This window comes from Bos grunniens, chromosome 7 (genome assembly GCF_055505025.1).
Source record: "Bos grunniens cultivar Pamir isolate PY7600 chromosome 7, Bosgru_T2T1.0, whole genome shotgun sequence".
NCBI classification, from domain to species: Eukaryota; Metazoa; Chordata; class Mammalia; order Artiodactyla; family Bovidae; genus Bos; species Bos grunniens.
The window spans coordinates 21,663,721-21,685,670 of record NC_141171.1 but is presented as its reverse complement, the minus strand read 5'-3'; the positions used below and the strand labels follow the sequence as shown (position 1 = coordinate 21,685,670).

At 40.1% G+C, this 21,950-nt stretch overlaps 1 protein-coding gene across 10 annotated transcripts in view; it reads right to left on the bottom strand.

Annotated features, from left to right (window-relative positions):
• Nucleotides 1–21,950, bottom strand: part of KIF3A (kinesin family member 3A) — a 98,163-nt gene that overhangs the window by 33,854 nt on the left and 42,359 nt on the right. For 9 of the 10 annotated variants that reach the window (XM_086410331.1, XM_086410338.1, XM_086410334.1 and 6 more), the window contains one exon: nt 11,495–11,600. In XM_086410331.1, coding sequence (XP_086266457.1) covers nt 11,495–11,600 — 106 coding nt within the window. Of the gene's footprint in view, nt 1–3,963; nt 4,041–11,494; nt 11,601–21,950 lie in introns of all 10 variants that reach the window. The other variant, XM_086410339.1, reaches the window with a different exon arrangement.

The following is a 21,950-nucleotide window of genomic DNA, read 5'->3' as shown; positions in this document are numbered from 1 at the left end:
AAAGAAAAAAGGAAAACTCCACAGAACTGCAAAAGCCCAACACAGATGCAGAGGTTTATAACAACAACAAAAAGTGTGACTGAATATACACATCTACATATATACCTATAAGCAAAATCAAAACAGTACAACAAAAATAAAGTACAATAGATTGATCCAGGGAACAAAGGGAACCAAAAATTATGTCTCAGTTCAGCTTAGTTACTCAGTCGTGTCCGACTCTTTGGAACCCCATGAACCACAGCACGCCAGGCCTCCCTATCCATCACCAACTCCCAGAGTCCACCCAAACCCATGTCCATCGAGTCAGTGATGCCATCCAACCATCTCATCCTCTTTCGTCCCCTTCTCCTCCTGCCCTCAATCTTTCCCAGCATCAGGGTCTTTTCCAATGAGTCAGCTCTTCACATCAGGTGGCCAAAGTACTGGAGTTTCAGCTTCATCATCAGTCCTTCCAATGAACACCCAAGACTGATCTCCTTGCAGTCCAAGGCACTCTCAAGAGTCTTCTCCAACATCACAGAACAAAACTAACTAAAGCACAAACTGAAAAACAAAACTAAGGCAAGATGTCAATTGGGGTATAAAGCAATGAAAATAAAACTAACAAATATGTTGAGAGGAAAGGAAAGAAAGAAAGAAAGAATAGATATGCAAAGTTAAATAGAAGTAGATAAAGATTTATATATATTAAAGATTAGCAAGGGGAAAAGAACAGTGGGAAAAGCAAACATGGGAATAAATGTAGAAAAATAATAATAGATTTTTAAAATTAAAGAGAGAAGGAAAAAAAAAAAAAAAAGGAAAACTCCCCAGAACTGCAAAAGCCCAACACAGAGGCAGAGATTTACAATTAAAAAAATGTGACTGAGAAAAAAGAGAAAAGAAAAAAAGCTCAAAAGCTTAATTAGATTTCATAGTGCCAATAAAATTGACAACTACAATAGGGCGGGGAGAGAAAAAAAGGGGAAAAAAATCCAAAAGAATATACAGAACAAGTCAAAACATAAGAATAATAGATGTTTTTCTTGAATAACTGCTGTCAGTCTTTCCCTCGCTGGGAGTCACAGTCCACCTCACCTCCCTAGGATGCCCTCCAACACTGTGCTGATCTCTGGACCTGCTGTGGGGTCAGCCCAGATCCTAATCTGGTCCTACTTCTCTGTGTTCTTGCCTCCAATGTCCACAGCTATCAGAACTAGTGCGTTTTCTTTTGTGGGAGCTCTCAATGACCCTTTATATATTCCAGAGACAGAGTCTGCCTAGTTGATCATGTGGATTTAATCTGCAGCTTGTACAGCTGGTGGGAGGGTTCTGGGTCTTCTTCCTTAGTTACACTGCCCCTGGGTTTCAACTGTGGTTTTATTTCCACCTCTGCATGTGGGTCGTCCACTGGGGTTTGCTCCTGAGGCTACCCTGGATGACTTGGGTCTGCCCCAGTGAGGACCAGGTGAGGAGGTGGTGCAGCTGCTTGGGTCGCAGGGGTTCTGGAAGCACCTGGTACTCAGGGGAGTCAGTGGCTAGGGCAGCAGGAGATATAGTGCTCTAGAAAGGTATGACAATACCCTTTGGCCATAGCGTATTGGCCAATATGCTCCAGTATTCTTGCCTGGAAAAGCCCCCTCCCTGACAGAGAAGCCTAGTAGGCCACAGTCTACAGGGTAGCAAAGAGTCAGACACTACGGAAGCGACCCTGCATGCATAGGCCCAAGATTTTTTTGCCTGTGGCAGCTTTGCCCCAGTGAGAGTTGAACATGAAAATGGCGCGGCTGCTTGGCTTGCGGGGACCCTTGTGGTGTCAAGTGTGCAGGGACAGGGACTGCCTCTGCCGCAGGAGTTATGGCCCTATCAGAGTCTTTTTTCTAGCCTCTTATAGCTGGCAATCAGAAGACTTCTTTGGCCAGTCTCTCTCCGCACAATCAGGCGCTGAGAGGCTTGCCTGCAGTCCTTCTCTGTTATTCAGAGCATCAGGCACATAGAAGGGCCCCCCTGGCTGGGGTCCTACTCTGTAGTTTGGCGCATCAGGCGTTTGATGGGCCAGCCTCTCTATTGTTCAGCTGCACATGCTGGCATGTGGGGGGAGAGAGGCTATGGTAATGGCTCCACCCGCTACGTGTGACTCAGCAGTATGACCTTGCTTCCATAGCTGCCCCGCTTTCCTCCACAGGCATTTCCCACCATAATCTCCTCCCTCACATCCCCTCCGTCTCTCCACAGCCCTCGCCACAGGGGATTGCTCCACAATCCCTAAACTCCAGCCCCTAGCCGCTACGCCATCTGGGGTACGTATGGCTGCAGCAAGGACTGATTCTCATTCCATTTAGGCTGCCACAGATCAGCTGTTTCACTCTCAGCCTTAAATGTTTCTCCTCTGTCTAGACAATTGCCCCGAGGTAGGGACCGGACCTCTGCTTCAGCTCCCCCACCTGCCAAAGGTCCAGTCCTACTAACACTACTGTTCTTCCCCCTAGTTCCTTCCTCCTACTGAGTTTTGCATGAGTCAATACATCCTTTTCTGCCCGTCAGGTACTCCTGTCCACTCTCAGCTGGTGTTCCGCACACACTTCTGTGTCTGAAGGTATATTCCTGGAGAGAGATGTACTCCACACATACCTGCTCCTCCACCATCTTGTTCTCTGCATGTATCTTTTCAAATTATACTTTTGTCTGGATATATTCCCAGGAGTGGGGCTGCTCACCTATATGGCCAACTCTAGTTTTCTAAGGAACCTCCATACTATTTTCCATAGTGGCTGCACCAAATTTACAGTCACCAGTAGTGTAGGATTCCCTTCCCCCCTCCCACTCCACCCTGAATATTTAATTTTTGAACTCAATGTATTTATTAAGATTATTTTCCTTTCTGCTATCTTAGGTCTTCAAATCTCTTTACCTTCCTTTCATTTTATTTCTCCCATTAGAATTTTTTCATTTTCCTTGGACAAATCTCACATATCAAGTTAAATTAATTTTTAAGTAGTTAATGGAAGGTTTTGGTCACTATTACAAATATATTATGTTAAATTTTTTAATCAAATAAACAATATATGAACATATTCCTAATACAAAAATTTAAAAATACAAACATACATAAAGCAAAGAGAATGCTCCCTTACAGCCCTTTCTTTCCATCTTATTTCCCTTTCACTAAAGTTAACAACTATTAAATGTCTTTTCATTCGTACTTCACATACACACATGTAAACACACACACACAATACCTAAATATATAATAGTTTAATAACTTGGCTTTCTTAACACATATATAAATAGGATAATGCAGTACATACTTTGCTAGTTAGCTTTCTTTTTCACTTGCATCTATAAAGTCTTTTGAGTCTCTACATGTAGATTTAACCCAGGGTTGTTTTTTATAGCTTCATTATAGTCCATAGTATTTTTGCACCATAATTTATATAACCAATATTTTACTGATGATTAGATTGCATCAAACTTCTTGCTCTTAAAAATAATGCTGCAATAAGGTATTTTTTGTTCACATCAAAAAATATCTTTCTAGAATATATTTAATATATCTAGAAATAGAAACAGTGGGTCAAAGGACTGCATTCTTAAAATTTCAACAGATACACTTATATTACCCTTCAAAAATGCTGTATATTTCCATCACCACTGACCATTTCTTCAGAGTATCACCAACCTGGATATCCTTTCATCCAAACTGATGAGTAAAATATCTCCCTTTGTTGTTTTAATATACATTTCCTGATTACTTGTGAAGTTAAACATCCTTTCATATACTTACTGCTGTGGATAGTTCTTCTGTGAACAACATATTCACATATAGCTTTTGCTCATTTTCCTGTAAAAAATTTTGGTCTTCTATTTTTCTATTATTTGGCTTCTAAGAAGGCAATTGATTTTTTTTTAATTTTTGCTTCATTTCCCTGAGTTTGCTAGATTTTAGTCTAATCATAAATTAAAAAAAAAAAAAATGTTTACCTGTGATTGGTTCAAGATGGCAGAGTAGAAGGACGTGCACTCATCTTTTCCTGCGAGAGCACCAAAATTGCAACTAGCTGTTGAACAAACAACATCAGGAAGACACTGGAACTCACCAAAAAAAAAAGACACCCTCACATCCAAAGACAAAGGAGAAGACTCAACGAGACGGTAGGAGGGGTGCAATCACAATAAAATCAAATCTTAAACCCACTGGGTGGGTAAACCACAAACGAGAACAGTAATACCTAGGCCTCACATCAGGCTTTCCAACCTGGGGATCCAACAATGGGACAGGGAATCCCCAGGGAATCTGTCTTTGAAGGCCAGCAGGATTTGATTACAGGACTCCCACAGGACTGTGGGGAAACAGAGACTCCACTCTTGGAGGGCACAAATAAAACCTTGTGTGCACCAGGACCCAGGGGAAAGAAACAGTGAGCCCACAGGAGACTGATATGAGTGTTTGAGGGTCTCCTGCAGAAGTGTCGGTTGGCGGTGGCCCGTCACAGAAATGGAGAGCAGCAGTCTTGGGAGATGCGTCTCGGCCTAAGTCCTCTTGGAGGTAGCCAAGAGCCCTATCATAGAACCTACAGACTCCAGGACTGGGTTGCCTCAAGCCAAACTAACAGGGAGGGAGTGTAGCCCCTTCATCAGCAGACAACTGGATTAGTTTTACTGAGTATGGCCCTGCCAACCAGAGCAAGACCCACTGTTCCCCAAAACCAATCCCTACCATCCAGAAGCTTGCACAAGCCCCTTATCCTCATCCACCAGAAGGCAGACAGAAAAAGCAGTAACTATAATCCTGTGTTCTCCAGAACTAATATCATAATCACAGAAAGCTAACCAGAATGAAAAGAAATAGGATTATGTCCCAGATAAAGGAACAAGATAAATCCCCAGAAAAACAATGAAATGGAGATAGATAACCCTCTAGAAAAAGAACTCAGAATAATGACAGCGACAACAATCCAGGATCTCAGAAAAAGAATGGAGAAGATGCGAGAAATGTTTACCAAAGACCTAGAAGAACTAAAGAACAAACAAACAGAGATGAACAATACACTATAAGGAATCAACAGCAGAATAACTAAGGCAGAAGAATGGATAAGTGACTCAAGACAAAATGGTGGAAATCACTGCTGCAAAACAGAATATAGAAAAAAGAATGAAAAGAAATGAGACCTAAGAGACCCCAGGACAACATTAAATGCACCAATTTTCGCACTGTAGGGATGGTAGAAGAAGAGAGAGAGAAAGGACCTGAGAAAATATCTGAAGAGATACCAACTGTAAACTTCCCTAACATGGGAAAGGAAATAGTCAACCAAGTCCAGGATACAAAGGGAATCTGGACAAACCCAAGGAGGAACACACCAAGGCACATAGTAATCAAACAGACAAAAATTAAAGACAAAACCAATAAGGGAAAAAAGACAACATACAAAGGAAATCCCATAATGTTATCAGCTAATTTCTCAACAGAAACTCTACAAGCCAGAAAGGAATGGCACAATATATTCCAAGTAATAAAAGAGAAGAACCTTCAATGAAGAATACTGTACCCAGCAAGACTCTCAATCAGATTAGATGGAGAAATCAAAAGCTTACCAGACAAGCAAAACCTAAGAGAATTCAGCACCATGAGACCAGCTGTGCAGCAAATGTTAAGGGAACTTCTCTAGGCAGGAACACAAGAGAAGGAAAAGATCTACAAAATAAACCTAAAACAATTAACAAAATGGTAATAGGATCACACATATCGATAATTACCTTAAATGTAAATGGATTAAATGCACCAACACAGACTGGCTGGCTTGGTGGATACAAAAATAAGACCTATACATATGTTGTCTATATGTTGTCTCAGACCTATGGATACTTACAGATTGAAAGTAAGAGGATGGGAGAAAGTATTTCATGCAAACGTCAATCATAAGAAATCTGGAGCAGCAACACTCATATCAGAGAAAATAAACTTTAAAACAAAGATGGTTATAAGAGACAAAGGACACTACATAATGATCAAGGGTTCAATCCAAGAAGATATAACAATGATAAATATATATGGACCCAACACAGGAGCACTTCTATGTAAGGCAAATACTAACAAACATAAAGGAAGAAATAGACAGTACCATAACAACAGTGGGGTACTTTAATCTCCACTTCTATCAATGGACAGATCATCCAGACAGAAAATCAGTAAGGAAACACAGGCCTTAAATGACACTATAGACAAGTTGGATTTAATCGATATTTATAGAATATTCCATCCAAAAGCAGCAGACTATGCATTCTTCTCAAGCACACACAGAACATTCTCCAGGACTGACCACATGCGGGGCCACAAGGCGAGCTTCAGTAAATTTAAGAAAACCAAAACTATATCAAGCATCTTTTCTGATCACAATGCTGCAAGATTAGAAATAAACTACAAGGAAAAGACTCTAAGAAACACAAACATGTGTGTTTAGCTAAATAATATTCTACTAAACAACCACTGGATCACTGAAAAAAATCAAAGAAGAAAAAAAAATACTTAGAGACAAACGAAAATGAAAGCACAACGGTCCAAAAAATAATGGGATGCAGCAAAAGCAGTTCTAAGAGGGAAGTTGACAGCAATACAATCCTACCTCAAGAAACAAGAAAATCTCAAATAAACAACCAAACTTTACACCTAAAACAACTAGAGAAAGAAGAATGAACAAAATCTAAAGTTAGTAGAAGGAAGGAAATCATAAAGATCAGAGAAGAAATAGAGACAAAGAAAACAATCATAAAGATCAATGAAACTAAAAGCTGATTCTTTGAAAAGATAAACAAAATGGATAAACTTTTAGCCAGATTCATCAAGAAAAAAAAGGGAGAGGACTCAAATCAGTAAAATTAGAAATGGAAAAGAAGTTATAACTGACTCCACAGAAATACCAAGGATTTTAAGAGACTACTATGAACAACTGTATGCCAAAAAAATGGACAACCTGGAAGAAATGGACAAATTCCTAGAAAGGTACAGTCTTCCTGAACCAGGAAGAAACAGAAAATATGAACAGATCAATCCCAAGCACTGAAACTGTGATTAAAAATCTCCCAATAAACAAAAGCCCAAGACCCGATGGCTTCACAAACAAATTTTATCAAACATTTAGAGAAGAGTTAATACCTATCCTTCTGAAACTGTTCCAAAAAGTTGCATAGGAAGGAAAACTTCCAAACTCATTTTATGAGGCCACCATCACCCTGATATCAAAATCAGAAAAAGATACTACAAAAAAAGAAAATCATAGGCCAATACCACTGATGAACACAGATCTAAAAATCCTCAACAAAATACTAGCAATTTATATCCAACAATACATTAAAAAGATCATACACCATGATCAAGTGGGATTCATCACAGGGATGCAAGGATTTTTCAACATCCACAAACCCATCACTGTAATATACCACCTCAACAAACTGAAGAATAAAAACCACATGACCATCTCAACAGATGCAGAAAAAGCTTTTGACAAAATTCAGCACATTTTTATGATAAAAACTCTCCAGAAAGTGGGCACAGAGGATATATACCTCAACATTAAAAAAGACCATATACGACAAGCCTACAGCTTGCATCGTACTCAATGGTGAAAAGCTGAAAGCATTCCCTCTAATATTAGGAACAAAACAAGGATGTCCACTCCCACCACTTTTATTCAACATAGTTTTGGAAGTCCTAGCTACAGCAATCAGAGAAGAAAAAGAAATAAAGGGAATCCAAATTGGAAAAGAATAAGTTAAACCGTCACTGTTTGCAGATGATATGATACTGTAAGTAGAAGATCCTAACGATGCTGCCAGAAAACTACTAGAACTCATCAATGAATGTGGTAAAGTTGCAGGTTACAAAATTAATACACAGAAATCTGTTGCATTTCTATACACTAACAACGAAAGATCAGAAAGATAAATTCAAAAAGCAATTCCATTTACCTCTGTATCAAAAAGAATAAAATACCTAGGAATAAACCTAAGGAATAAAATACCTAAGGAGACAAAAGATGTGTACTCTGAAAACTATAAGATGTTGATGAAAGAAATCAAAGAAGACATAAACAGATGGAAAGATAAACCACGTTCAAGGACTGGAAGAATCAATATTGTCAAAATGACTATGCAATCCCTATCAAATTACCAATGACGTTTTTCACAGAACTAGAACAACAACAACAACAAAATCTCAAAATTTGTATGGAGATACGAAAGACCCCAAATAGCCAAGCAATCTTGAAATAGGAAAACAGAGCTGGAAGAATCAGGCTCCCTGACTTCAGACTATACTACAAAGCCACAATCATCGTAACAGTATGGTACTGGCACAAAAACAGAAATACAGATCAATGGAACAGGACAGAAAACCCAGAAATAAGCCCATGAACCTATGGTCAATTAATCTATGACAAAGGAGGCAAGACCACACAATGTTTGAAGTCGGTCTCTTCAACAAATGGTGCTGAGAAAACTGGACAGCCACATGTCAAAAAATGAAATTACATCATTCCTTAATTCCATACACAAAAATAAGCTCAAAATGGATTAAAGATCTAAATGTGAGAAGGGATACCATAAAACTCCTAGAAGAAAACATAGGCAGAACACCCTCAGACATAAATCATAGCAACATTTTCTTTGATCCATCTCCCAGAATAATGGAAATAAAAGCAAAAATAAACAAATGGGATCTACTTAAACTCAAAAGCTTTTGCACAGCAAAGGAAACAATAAATGAAATGAAAAGACAACCCACAGATTGGGAGAAAATATTTGCAAATGATGTGACCTATAAGGGATTAGTCTCTAAAATTTACAAACAGTTTATGATGCTTAATAGCATCAAAACAAACAACCCACTCAAAAAATGGGCAGAAGACCTGAATAGAGATTTCTCCAAAGAGGACATACAGATGGCCAATAGGCACATGAAAAAATGTTCAGTGTAGCTAGTTATTAGAGAAATACAAGTCAAAACTACAATGAGATATCACCTCACACCAGTCAGAATGGTTATCATCAAAAAATTCACCAACAAATGCTAAAGAGGGTGTGGAGAGAAGGGAACCCTCCTGCACTGTTGGTGGGAATGTAAATTGATACAGCCACTATGGAGAACAGTATGAAGGTTCCCTAAAAGACTAAAAATGGTTACTATGTGATCCTGTAATCCCACTCCTGGGCATATACCCAGAGAAAAATATAATCCAAAAGGATACACACACCACAATGTTCACTGCAGCACTGTATGCAAATAGCCAAGACACGGAAGCAACCTAAATGTCCATCAACAGAGAAACGAATAAAGGTGCGGTACATACATACAATGGAGTATTATTCAGCCATTAAAAAGAATGAAATAATGATATTTGCAGCAACATGGGTAGACCTTGAGCGTGTCATACTGAGTGAAGTAAGTCAGAGGAGAAATATCATATGACATCCCTTATATGTGGAATCTAAAAAGAAATGATACAAATGAACTTACTTACAAAACAGACTTAGAAAAGGAACTTATGGTTGCGGGGGAGGAGGTGAGGGACTTAGGGACTTTAGGAAGGTAATGTACATACTGCTATATTTAAAATGGATAACCAACAAGGGCCTATTGTACAGCACATGGGACTCTGCTCAATGTTATGTGCCAGTCTAGATGGGAGGAGGGTTTGAGGAAGAATGGATACATGTGTATCTACGGCGGAGAACCTTTGCTGTTCACCTGAAACTACCTCAACACTGTTAACGGGCTACACCCCAATACAAAATACAAAGTTTCACGTTAAAAAAAAAAGTTTACTTTCTATGTTCTTATCTTTTACCTCAAACTTCTAATTGCTGTTAGCAACATCATTAGTACTGGGACAGAGAGGCAAGGGAGAGGGAGATCAGCAATATTGCAGAAGTTTTTCATTCTTTATAAAAAACCTGAAAATTACTAAAAAGAATGCCACTTTGTTTGCCTTCTTAGCAATAAAAGGAACACATTATAGTGCTGGAGTTTTCTTTAAGCTGAATATATATTTTTAATTTTTTAATTGGAAGATACTTACTTTACAGTGTTGTGTTGGTTTTTGCCTTACAACAACATGAATCAGTCATGACTATATGTGTGTGTGTGTGTGTATGAATTGAAGTGAAGTGTGAAGTGCAAGTTGCTCAGTCATGTCTGACTCTTTGCAACCCCATGGACTACACAGTCCACAGAATGCTCCAGGCCAGAATACTTGAGTGAGTATCCGTACCCTTCTCCAAGGGATCTTTCCAACCCATGAATCAAACCCAGGTCTCCCACACTGCAGGCAGATTCTTTACCAGCCACAAGGGAAGCCCATATATATTTCACCTCCCTCTTGAGCCTCCCTCCCAACCTCCCCCAGCCAATCCACCCCTCTTGGGTGTCACAGGGCGCCAGGCTGGGCTCCCTGTGTTATGCAGCAGCTTCCCACTAGCTAGCTATTTGACACATGGTACTATACATATGGCACCCCACTCCAGTACTTTTGCCTGGAGAATCCCATGGACAGAGGAGCCTGGTGGGCTGCAGTCCATGGGGTCACTAGAGTCGGACACGACTGAGTGACTTCACTTTCACTTTTCACTTGCATGCATTGGAGAAGGAAATGGCAACCCACTCCACTGTTCTTGCCTGGAGAATCCCAGGGACGGGGAAGCCTGGTGGGCTGCCGTCTATGGGGTCGGCACAGAGTCAGACACGACTGAAGCGACTTAGCAGCAGCAGCAGTATACATATGTCAATGCTGCTTTCACAATACATCCCACCCTCTCCTTCCCCTGCTGTGGCCTACAAGACTGTTCTCTACATCTGTGTCTCTACTGCTGCCCTGCAAATAGGTTCATCAGTACCATTTTTCTAGATTCTATATGTGTATGTTAATATATAATATTTGTTTTTCTCTTTCTGACTTACTTTACTCTGTGTAACAGGCTCTAGGTTCATCCACCTCAGTTCAACTAATTCACATTCGTTCCTTTTTGTGGCTGAGTGGTTACTGCTAACTAACAGTGTAGATTCACATACTCATTCTGACACTTATTAAACAGTATATGACCTTAGATAATTTACTTTAAATGTCAGTTTTCTCAGCCATAATATAGGAATTTAATACCTTAATAAAGTCCATCCTGAGGATTAAAAGAGACCATTCTTACAAAGCATTTGCACAAGTACTTGCCACATGGTAAGAACTCAATAAATGTTACCAATATTATTACAGCTAACAAGAGACAGTGATATGAGTGTCTCAGATACAGCATTATCAATAAGCAACAAAATTTTGGACAACATAGAAAGCAATCTGTGATATCTTTCATTCGTGTATCCTTTCCACACAGTAAATAATCAAAGAGAAATGGTTAACAAGAAACTGAAAAATCCACTCTTTATGGTGCAAAGTGTCATAGCAACTTTGCTTCTAAACCAGACTACACGACATGTAACTGTTTAATCACAATTAAGCACTACACTTACGATTCTTGTGGCCCAGTGTCATAATTCTATCCATATCATCAGCATTATTGACCACATAAGCTGATAAATCCTTGATATAAACTCCCACATCGGGTCTTTCTTTCACCTAAAAAAAAATAAAAATACAGATTTTACACATATATCCATAGTTCTTCCTCAGGTATTTACCGAATATCTACTACATGTCAGACGCTGCTAGATAGTGAGGACAGGGTGATGAACGAGGCAGAGTTTCTACACGGTGGAAGCAAAAATCTGCAGGGAGAACATACAAATAAATAATTACACACAAAAATTATTTTAACTGTGATAATGCCATGAAAAAAAAAAATACAGGAAACTACAGGAGAATACATTATGGAGAGACTTAAGCTAGTGAAACAGGGACAGGGTAAGTTTCCCCAAGATGATGTTTAAGCTAAGATCTGAAGAAACAGCAGGTTCAATCTGTGTGTTAGAATAGGAGAAAAGAGTATGTGCAAGAAGCCTGAAATAAGAAAAACTAGGTAACTTAAAAAATGAAAACCAACTAAACAAACAAAAGCCAAGTAAAGAGTGGGCAGCACAGGGGAAACAGGTGGGATATCTGGCTAAAGAGGTAAGCAAAAATAAGACTAAGCATAGTTATTGGACAAATTTGATTTTATTGAACTAACTACAGTTGATTTACACTGTTGTGCTAGCTTCTGGTATACAGCAGGGTGACTCAGATTACATACATATACACACATACACATTCTTGTTCATATTCTTTTCCATTATGGTTATTACAGGATATTGTACCATATGGTAGGACCTTGTTGCTTTTTATTCTATATATAATAGTTTGCACCTGCTAATCCTAAACCCCTAATCCATCCCTCCTGCACTCCCCCAACCTTGGCAGCCACAAGTCTGTTTTCTATGTCTGTGAGTCTGTTTCTGTTTCACAAATAAGTTAATTTTTAGCTATATTTTAGATTTCACAAAAAAACCAACATTGTAGTATTTGTCTAACTTGCTTCACTTAAAGTATGATAGTCTCTAGGTTCATCCATGCTGCTGCAAATGGCATTATTTCATTCCTTTTCACGACTGAGTAGTATTCCATTGCATATATATATACCACATTTTCTTTGTCCATTTATCTGTCGATGAACATTTAGGTTGTTTCCATGTGTTGGCTACTATAAATAGTGCTGCTGTTTATATTCTGACTTGGACCCTCTATCCACATCCTTTCTGCTTCACCAAGAAATGAGTGTCCACTTAAAAATATGCACAACCTAAACTTAAGCACTGTGTCTTTATTCAGTGGACATACTAAATATTTAAGCCCAAGAGACAGTCTCTCAGATGGCTCTGAGGGACTGTTCAGAAGAGGTAAGGGAGCATGTATATTTTCAAATTAGAGTTCTGACTGAATATATACACAGGAATGGAATTGCTGGGTCACTTGGCAACTCTAGTTTTCTGAGGAATCTACACACTGTTTTTCATAGTGGCTGCACCAATTTACATGCCCACCAACAGTGCAGGAGGACTCCCTTTTCTGCCCACCATCTCCAGCATTTACAAACTTTTTAATGACGGCCAGTCTGACTGCTGTGAGGTGATACCTCACTGTAGTTTTGATTTGCACTTCTCTAATTATTGGTCTTTATCTTAAGAGCAATTTGAAACCACTAGAGTATTTCACACAGGTAAGTGAAATAATCAGATCTATGGAATCAGCGAACTCAAATGGACTGGAATGGGTGAAATTAACTCAGATGATCATTATATCTACTACTGCGGGCAGGAATTCCTCAGAAGAAATGGAGTGGCCATCATGGTCAACAAGAGTCCGAAATGCAGTACTTGGATGCAGTCTCAAAAACGACAGAATGATCTCTGTTCGTTTCCAAGGCAAACCATTCAATATCACAGTAATCCAAGTCTATGCCCCAACCAGTAACGCTGAAGAAGCTGAAGTTGAACGGTTTTATGAAGACCTACAAGACCTTTTAGAACTAACACCCCCAAAAGATGTCCTTTTCATTATAGGGGACTGGAATGGAAAAGCAGAAGTCAAGAAACACCTGACTGCTGCTGCTGCTAAGTCGCTTCAGTCGTGTCCGACTCTGTGCGACCCCATAGACGGCAGCCCACTAGGCTCCTCTGTCCCCGGGATTCTCCAGGCAAGAACACTGAAGTGGGTTGCCATTTCCTTCTCCAAGGCATGAAAGTGAAAAGTGAAAGTGAAGTCACTCAGTTGTGCCCAACTCCTAGCAATCCCATGGACTGCAGCCCACCAGGCTCTTCCGACCATGGGATTTTCCAGGCAAGAATACTGGAGTGGGGTGCCATTGCCTTCTCCTAGAAACACCTGGAGTAACAGGCAAATTTGGCCTTGGAATACGAAATGAAGCAGGGCAAAGACTAATAGAGTTTTGCCAAGAAAATGCACTGGTCATAACAAACACCCTCTTCCAACAACACAAGAGAAGACTCTCTACATGGACATCACCAGATGGTCAACATGGAAATCAGACTGATTGTATTTTTTGCAGCCAAAGATGGAGAAGCCCTATACAGTCAGCAAAAACAAGACCAGGACCTGACTGTGGCTCAGACCATGAACTCCTTATTGCCAAATTCAGACTTAAATTGAAGAAAGTAGGGAAAACCACTAGACCATTCAGGTATGACCTAAATCAAATCCCTTATGATTATACAGTGGAAGTGAGAAATAGATTTAAGGGCCTAGATCTGATAGAGTGCCTGATGAACTATGGAATGAGGTTCGTGACATTGTACAGGAGACAGGGATCAAGACCATTCCCATGGAAAAGAAATGCAAAAAAGCCAAATGGCTGTCTGGGGAGGCCTTACAAATAGCTGAGAAAAGAAGAGAAGCGAAAAGCAAAAGAGAAAAGGAAAGATATAAGCATCTGAATGCAGAGTTCCAAAGAATAGCAAGAAGAGATAAGAAAGCCTTCCTCAGTGATCAGTGCAAAGAAATAGAGGAAAACAACAGAATGGGAAAGACTAGGGATCTCTTCATGAAAATCCAAGATACCAAAGGAACATATCATGCAAAGATGAGCTCAATAAAGGACAGAAATGGTATGGACCTAACAGAAGCAGAAGATATTAAGAAGAGATGGCAAGAATACACAGAAGAACTGTACAAAAAAAGAGCTTCACGACCCGGATAATCACGATGGTGTGATCACTGACCTAGAGCCAGACATCCTGGAATGTGAAGTCAAGTGGGCCTTAGAAAGCATTACTACGAACAAAGCTAGTGGAGGTGATGGAATTCCAGTTGAGCTATTCCAAATCCTGAAAGATGATGCTGTGAAAGTGCTGCACTCAATATGCCAGCAAATTTGGAAAACTCACCAGTGGCCACAGGACTAGAAAAGGTCAGTTTTCATTCCAATCCCAAAGAAAGGCAATGCCAAAGAATGCTCAAACTACCGCACAGTTGCACTCATCTCACACGCTAGTAAAGTAATGCTCAAAATTCTCCAAGCCAGGCTTCAGCAATATATGAACCGTGAACTTCCTGATGTTCAAGCTGCTTTTAGAAAAGGCAGAGGAACCAGAGATAAAATTGCCAACATCCGCTGGATCATGGAAAAAGCAAGAGAGTTCCAGAAAAACATCTACTTCTGCTTTATTGACTATGCCAAAGCCTTTGACTGTGTGGATCACAATCAACTGTGGAAAATTCTGAAAGAGATGGGAATACCAGACCACCTGACCTGCCTCTTGAGAAATCTGTATTCAGGTCAGGAAGCAACAGTTAGCACTGGACATGGAACAACAGACTGGTTCCAAATAGGAAAAGGAGTACGTCAAGGCTGTATATTGTCACCCTGCTTATTTAACTTAAATGCAGAGTACATCATGAGAAATGCTGGTCTGGAAGAAACACAAGCTGGAATCAAGATTGCCGGGAGAAATATCAATAACCTCAGATATGCAGATGACACCACCCTTAAGGCAGAAAGTGAAGAGGAACTAAAAAGCCTCTTGATGAAAGTGAAAGTGGAGAGTGAAAAAGTTGGCTTAAAGCTCAACATTCAGAAAACGAAGATCATGGCATCCGGTCCCATCACTTCATGGGAAATAGATGGGGAAACAGTGGAAACAGTGTCAGACTTTATTTTTCTGGGCTCCAAAATCACTACAGATGGTGATTGCAGCCAGGAAATTAAAAGATGCTTACTCTTTGGAAGGAAAGTTATGACCAACCTAGATAGCATATTCAAAAGCAGAGACATTACCTTGCCAACAAAGGTCCATCTAGTCAAGGCTATGGTTTTTCCTGTGGTCATGTATGGATGTGAGAGTTGGGCTGTGAAGAAGGCTGAGCGCCGAAGAATTGATGCTTTTGAACTGTGGTGTTGGAGAAGACTCTTGAGAGTCCCTTGGACTGCAAGGAGATCCAACCAGTCCATTCTGAAGGAGATCAGCCCTGGGATTTCTTTGGAAGGAATGATGCTAAAGCTGCAACTCCAGTACTTTGGCCACCTCATGCAAAGAGCTGACTCATTGGAAAGGACTCTGATGCTGGGGGGGATTGGGGGCAGGAGGAGAAGGGGACGACAGAGGATGAGATGGCTGGATGGCATCACTGACTCAATGGACGTGAGTCTCAGTGAACTCTGGGAGTTGGTGATAGACAGGGAAGCCTGGCGTGCTGCGATTCATGGGGTCGCAAAGAGTCGGACACGACTGAGCGACTGATCTGATCTGATGGTATCTATGTAAAAATATTATCTTTCTGTGAGTAACTTTATGAGAACTTTGACCCAACTTGAAGGTTGTATTTAGGATATGTGTATCTAAAATACACAAAGTATTTTAATACTACCTGTAAAATATACATAGAAATATAAAACTCATTTTGCATGGACTAGAAGTCACCTCCAAAAATCAACAGAATAAAGTGAAACTGAGGTAGAGGGGCTGCCAGTGGGGCAAGCCATTTCCACAGGTAGTAAGACCTCACAGACAAAGACGACAAAAGTTTAAAAAACAATATCAGAGACAAAGTCACAAAAGCAAATACTCTGAATTCTAGGTGTTGATTTTAAATCTAATTAGAGTTTGGGGGCTGTATTATAAGATATATTTATACATTACAAAAACTGCCTTTTCTCTGTCATGGGATATATGTTATTCCTAATTTTAGTTGCAGTAAATAAATGTGTTGGTCTCCATAAAGCAGTGGGTTTCAGACTGTGCTCTGACAAGCACTAGATGGCCTAGTGCTGGCAATGAGGGGCCACAGTGTGAGTCTGGGGTTTTTCAGGTCCAGACAAATTCTAAAGAGAACTTTACTTTCATGTATTTTATAGACTGGGCTTCCACATAAGGTCTGGTTTGATTCAAGTGTTAAAATGCTTTAAACCTTCGTTTGAACATTATTGGTCTATATCAACGCTTAGAAAATCTATGTTAAAAAATAATGTGTATATGTCTAATGTGGAAAAGTGGTATCTCTGGAAAAAAAATCATGCCCTTGGATGTCATGAAAACGTCTAACTGCAGTGAAAGTTTTTAATCATGTACTTTCACTTTCTATGCTTATGTTACTGCAGATGGGAAACATTCTTCAAACTGGTATCAGTCTGCAAAGTCTAAGGTCATTTCCAATAACAAGTTATTAATTCTATATACAATTATTAAGCACAGATAAATTATATATGAAAAATGAAAAAACTGAATATGATTCTGAAATAAAGCAGGACCCTGAGACGAGATGGTGGAGCAGAAGGATGTGAGCTCACACCGTATCAAGAAAACACCAAAGTCACAACTAACTGGTGAACTACCACCAACAACAAAAAAAAAACATTGAAACTTACCCAAACAGATATCCTGTATTCAAAGACAAAGGAGAAGCCACAAGACACAGAAGGGGTGCAATCACAATAAAATCAAATCCCATATGCAGCAGGTGGGCAACACACAAACTGGGAAATAATTACATCATAGAGGTCCTCCCACAAGAGTGAAAGTTTTGAGCCCCATATCAGGCTTCCCATCCCATCCTGGGGGTCTGGCATTGGGAGGAGAAGCCCACAGAGCACAGGACTAAGGGAAACAAACTCTACTCTTGGAGGGCACACACAGGTCTCATGCAGAACAGTATCCAGGGGGAAAAGCAGTGACCTTATAGAAGCCTAGGCCAGACCTACCTGCTGGTCTTAGAGAGCCTCCTAGGGAGTCAGGGGCAGCTATGGATTACTGTGTGGAAAAGACACTATCAGCAATAGTTCTGGGAAGTACTTATTGATGTGAGCCCTCCTGGAGGCCATCATTTTCTCACAAGACCCCCCACCCCACCCAACAGCCAGTAGGTTCCTGTACTGGAACACCTCAGGCCAAATGACCAACAGGGCAGTAACACAGCCTCACCCATCAGCAGACAGGCTGCATAAAATCTTACCAAGCCTACAGCTGCATGTTAAACACACCCTTTGACACAGCACTGTCCACCAGAGATACATGGTCCAGCTCTACCCTCCAGTGGGCAAGAAACAGTCCCTCCCACCAAGAAGTCTGCACAAGCCTCTTAGATCAGCCTCACCCACCAGTGGGCAGATAGCAGAAGCAATAATAACTACAACCCTGCAGATGGTGGAATGGAAACAGCAATGACATAAAGGCAGACAAAATGAGATGGCAGGAGAGTATGTCCCAGACAAAGGAACAAGATAAAACTAGAGAAAAACAACAAAGTGAAATGGAGTATAGGTACTCTAACTGAAAAAGAATTCAGAGTAATGAGAGTAAAGATGATCCAACATCTCAAAAAATAATAGAGGCACAGACCAAAAAGATACAGGAAATGTTTAAAAAAGCTACAAGATCTAAAAAACAGAGATGAACAACACAACACCTGAAATAAAAAACACAAAAGAAGGAATCAGTAGCAGAGTAAATGAGGCAGAAAAACAGGTAAGTAAGCTGGAAAACAGAATACTGGAAATCACTGCCGTGGAACAGAAAACAGAAAAAAAAAAGAAATGATAACAGTATCAGGCACCTCTGGGACAACATTAAACACACTGCCATTTGCATCAGGGGTCTTAGAAGGACCTGAAAAAATATTTGAAGAGATAACAGCTGAAAATTCCCCTAACAGGGGAAAGGAAATAGTCACCCAAGTCCAAGAAGTACAGAAAGCCCCATGCAGGGTAAACTGAAGAAGGAACATGCCAAAACAAAATAGTAATCAAATTGACAAATAATGAAGACAAAGAGAAAATATTAAAAGCAACAAGAAACAAGCAACAATTAACATACAAGGGACTCTGTAAGATCATCAGCTGATTTTTCATCAGAGACTCTGCAGGCCAGAAGGGAGTGGCAAAACATATTTAAAGAGATGAAAGGGAAGAACCTACAACCAAGAATACTCTACCCAGCAAGACTCTCATTCAGATTTGATGGAGAAATCAAAAGCTTACTAGACAAGCAAAACCTAAGAGAATTCAGCACTGGGAGACTAGCTGTGCAACAAATGCTGAAGGAAAATCCCCAGGTGGAAAAGGACACAAATAGAAAAAAGAAAATTACAAATGGAAGCACTCATCAGTAAAGGCAAACACACAGTAAAGGTAGGAAATACCCACACACAAATATGATATCATAATCCTAAGAAGAGGACAGCACAAAAGCAGGGTACTGGAAAGGATCAGCAACTTAAATCAATCTTCTTTACATACAAACTACTATATCAAAACCTCACGGTAACAGCAAATCAGAAATCTACAATAGATACACACACAAAAATGAAAAAGGATTCCAAACACAACACTAAAATTAACCATCAAATCACAAAAAAAAGAGAATAAAAGAAGGGGAGCAAAAAGACCTAAAAAAAAAAAATCCAACACAGTGAACATACATACCAATAATTACTTTAAATGTAAATGGATTAAATGCTCCAACCAAAACACACAGACTGGCTGAATGTACACAAAAACAAGACCTATATATATGCTGTCTACAACAGATCCATTTGAGATCTAGAGACACATACAGACTAAAAGTGATGAGGTGGAAAAAGGTATTCCATGCAAATGGAGATCAAAAGAAAGCTGGAGTAGCAATACTCATATCAGACAAAACAGAATTAAAGACTGTTACAAGAAACAAAGGACACTAACATGATCATTAAGGGATCAATCCAAGAAGAATATATAATAATTGTAAATATATATGCATCCAACACAGAAGTACCTCAATATATAAGGCAGATGCTAAGACCAGGAGACACTAACAGTAACACAGTAATTGTGGAAGACTTAAACACCCCACTTTCAACAATGGACAGATCATCCAGACAGAAAATCAATAAGGAAAAACAGGCCTTAAATGACATTGGAACAGATAGACAACTGATTTTTATAGAGTATTTCATCCAAAAGCAGCAGAATATACATTCTTCTCAAGTATACATGCAACATTTTCTAGATTGATCACATACATCAGTTCAGTTCAGTCACTCAGTCGTGTCCGACTCTTTGCGACCCCATGAATCGCAGCACTCCAGGCCTCCCTGTCCATCACCAACTCCCGGAGTTCACTCAGACTCACGTCCATCAAGTCAGTGATGCCATCCAGCCATCTCATCCTCTGTCGTCCCCTTCTCCTCCTGCCCCCAATCCCTCCCAGCATCAGAATCTTTTTCAATGAGTCAACTCTTTGCATGAGGCGGCCAAAGTACTGGAGTTTCAGCTTTAGCATCATTCCTTCCAAAGAAATCCCAGGGCTGATCTCCTTCAGAATGGACTGGTTGGATCTCCTTGCAGTCCAAGGGACTCTCAGGAGTCTTCTCCAACACCACAGTTCAAAAGCATCAATTCTTCGGCGCTCAGCCTTCTTCACAGTCCAACTCTCACATCCATACCTGACCACAGGAAAAACCATAGCCTTGACTAGACGGACCTTTGTTGGCAAGGTAATGTCTCTGCTTTTGAATATGCTATCTAGGTTGGTCATAACTTTCCTTCCAAGGAAGAAGTGTCTTTTAATTTCCTGGCTGCAATCAGCATCTTCAGTGAATTTTGGAGCCCAGAAAAATAAAGTCTGACACTGTTTCCACTGTTTCCCCATCTATTTCCCATGAAGTGATGGGACCGGATGCCATGATCTTCGTTTTCTGAATGTTGAGCTTTAAGCCAACTTTTTCACTCTCCACTTTCACTTTCATCAAGAGGCTTTTTAGTTCCTCTTCACTTTCTGCCTTAAGGGTGGTGTCATCTGCATATCTGAGGTTATTGATATTTCTCCCGGCAATCTTGATTCCAGCTTGTGTTTCTTCCAGACCAGCATTTCTCATGATGTACTCTGCATTTAAGTTAAATAAGCAGGGTGACAATATACAGCCTTGACGTACTCCTTTTCCTATTTGGAACCAGTCTGTTGTTCCATGTCCAGTGCTAACTGTTGCTTCCTGACCTGAATACAGATTTCTCAAGAGGCAGGTCAGGTGGTCTGGTATTCCCATCTCTTTCAGAATTTTCCACAGTTGATTGTGATCCACACAGTCAAAGGCTTTGGCATAGTCAATAAAGCAGAAGTAGATGTTTTTCTGGAACTCTCTTGCTTTTTCCATGATCCAGCGGATGTTGGCAATTTTATCTCTGGTTCATCTGCCTTTTCTAAAAGCAGCTTGAACATCAGGAAGTTCATGGTTCACATATTGCTGAAGCCTGGCTTGGAGAATTTTGAGCATTACTTTACTAGTGTGTGAGATGAGTGCAATTGTGTGGTAGTTTGAGCATTCTTTGGCATTGCCTTTCTTTGGGATTGGAATGAAAACTGACCTTTTCTAGTCCTGTGGCCACTGGTGAGTTTTCCAAATTTGCTGGCATATTGAGTGCAGCACTTTCACAGCATCATCTTTCAGGATTTGGAATAGCTCAACTGGAATGCCATCGCCTCCACTAGCTTTGTTCGTAGTGATGCTTTCTAAGGCCCACTTGACTTCACATTCCAGGATGTCTGGCTCTAGGTCAGTGATCACACCATCGTGACTATCTGGGTCGTGAAGCTCTTTTTCGTGCAGTTCTTCTGTGTATTCTTGCCACCTCTTCTTAATATCTTCTGCTTCTGTTAGGTCCATACCATTTCTGTCCTTTATCGAGCCCATCTTTGCATGATATGTTCCCTTGGTATCTCTAATTTTCTTGAAGAGATCTCTAGTCTTTCCCATTCTGTTGTTTTCCTCTATTTCTTTGCACTGATCACTGAGGAAGGCTTTCTTATCTCTTCTTGCTATTCTTTGGAACTCTGCATTCAGATGCTTATATCTTTCCTTTTTTCCTTTGCTTTTTGCTTCTCTTCTTTTCACAGCTATTTGTAAGGCCTCCCCAGACAGCCATTTTGCTTTTTTGCATTTCTTTTCCATGGGGATGGTCTTGATCCCTGTCTCCTGTACAATGTCATGAATCTCAGTCCATAGTTC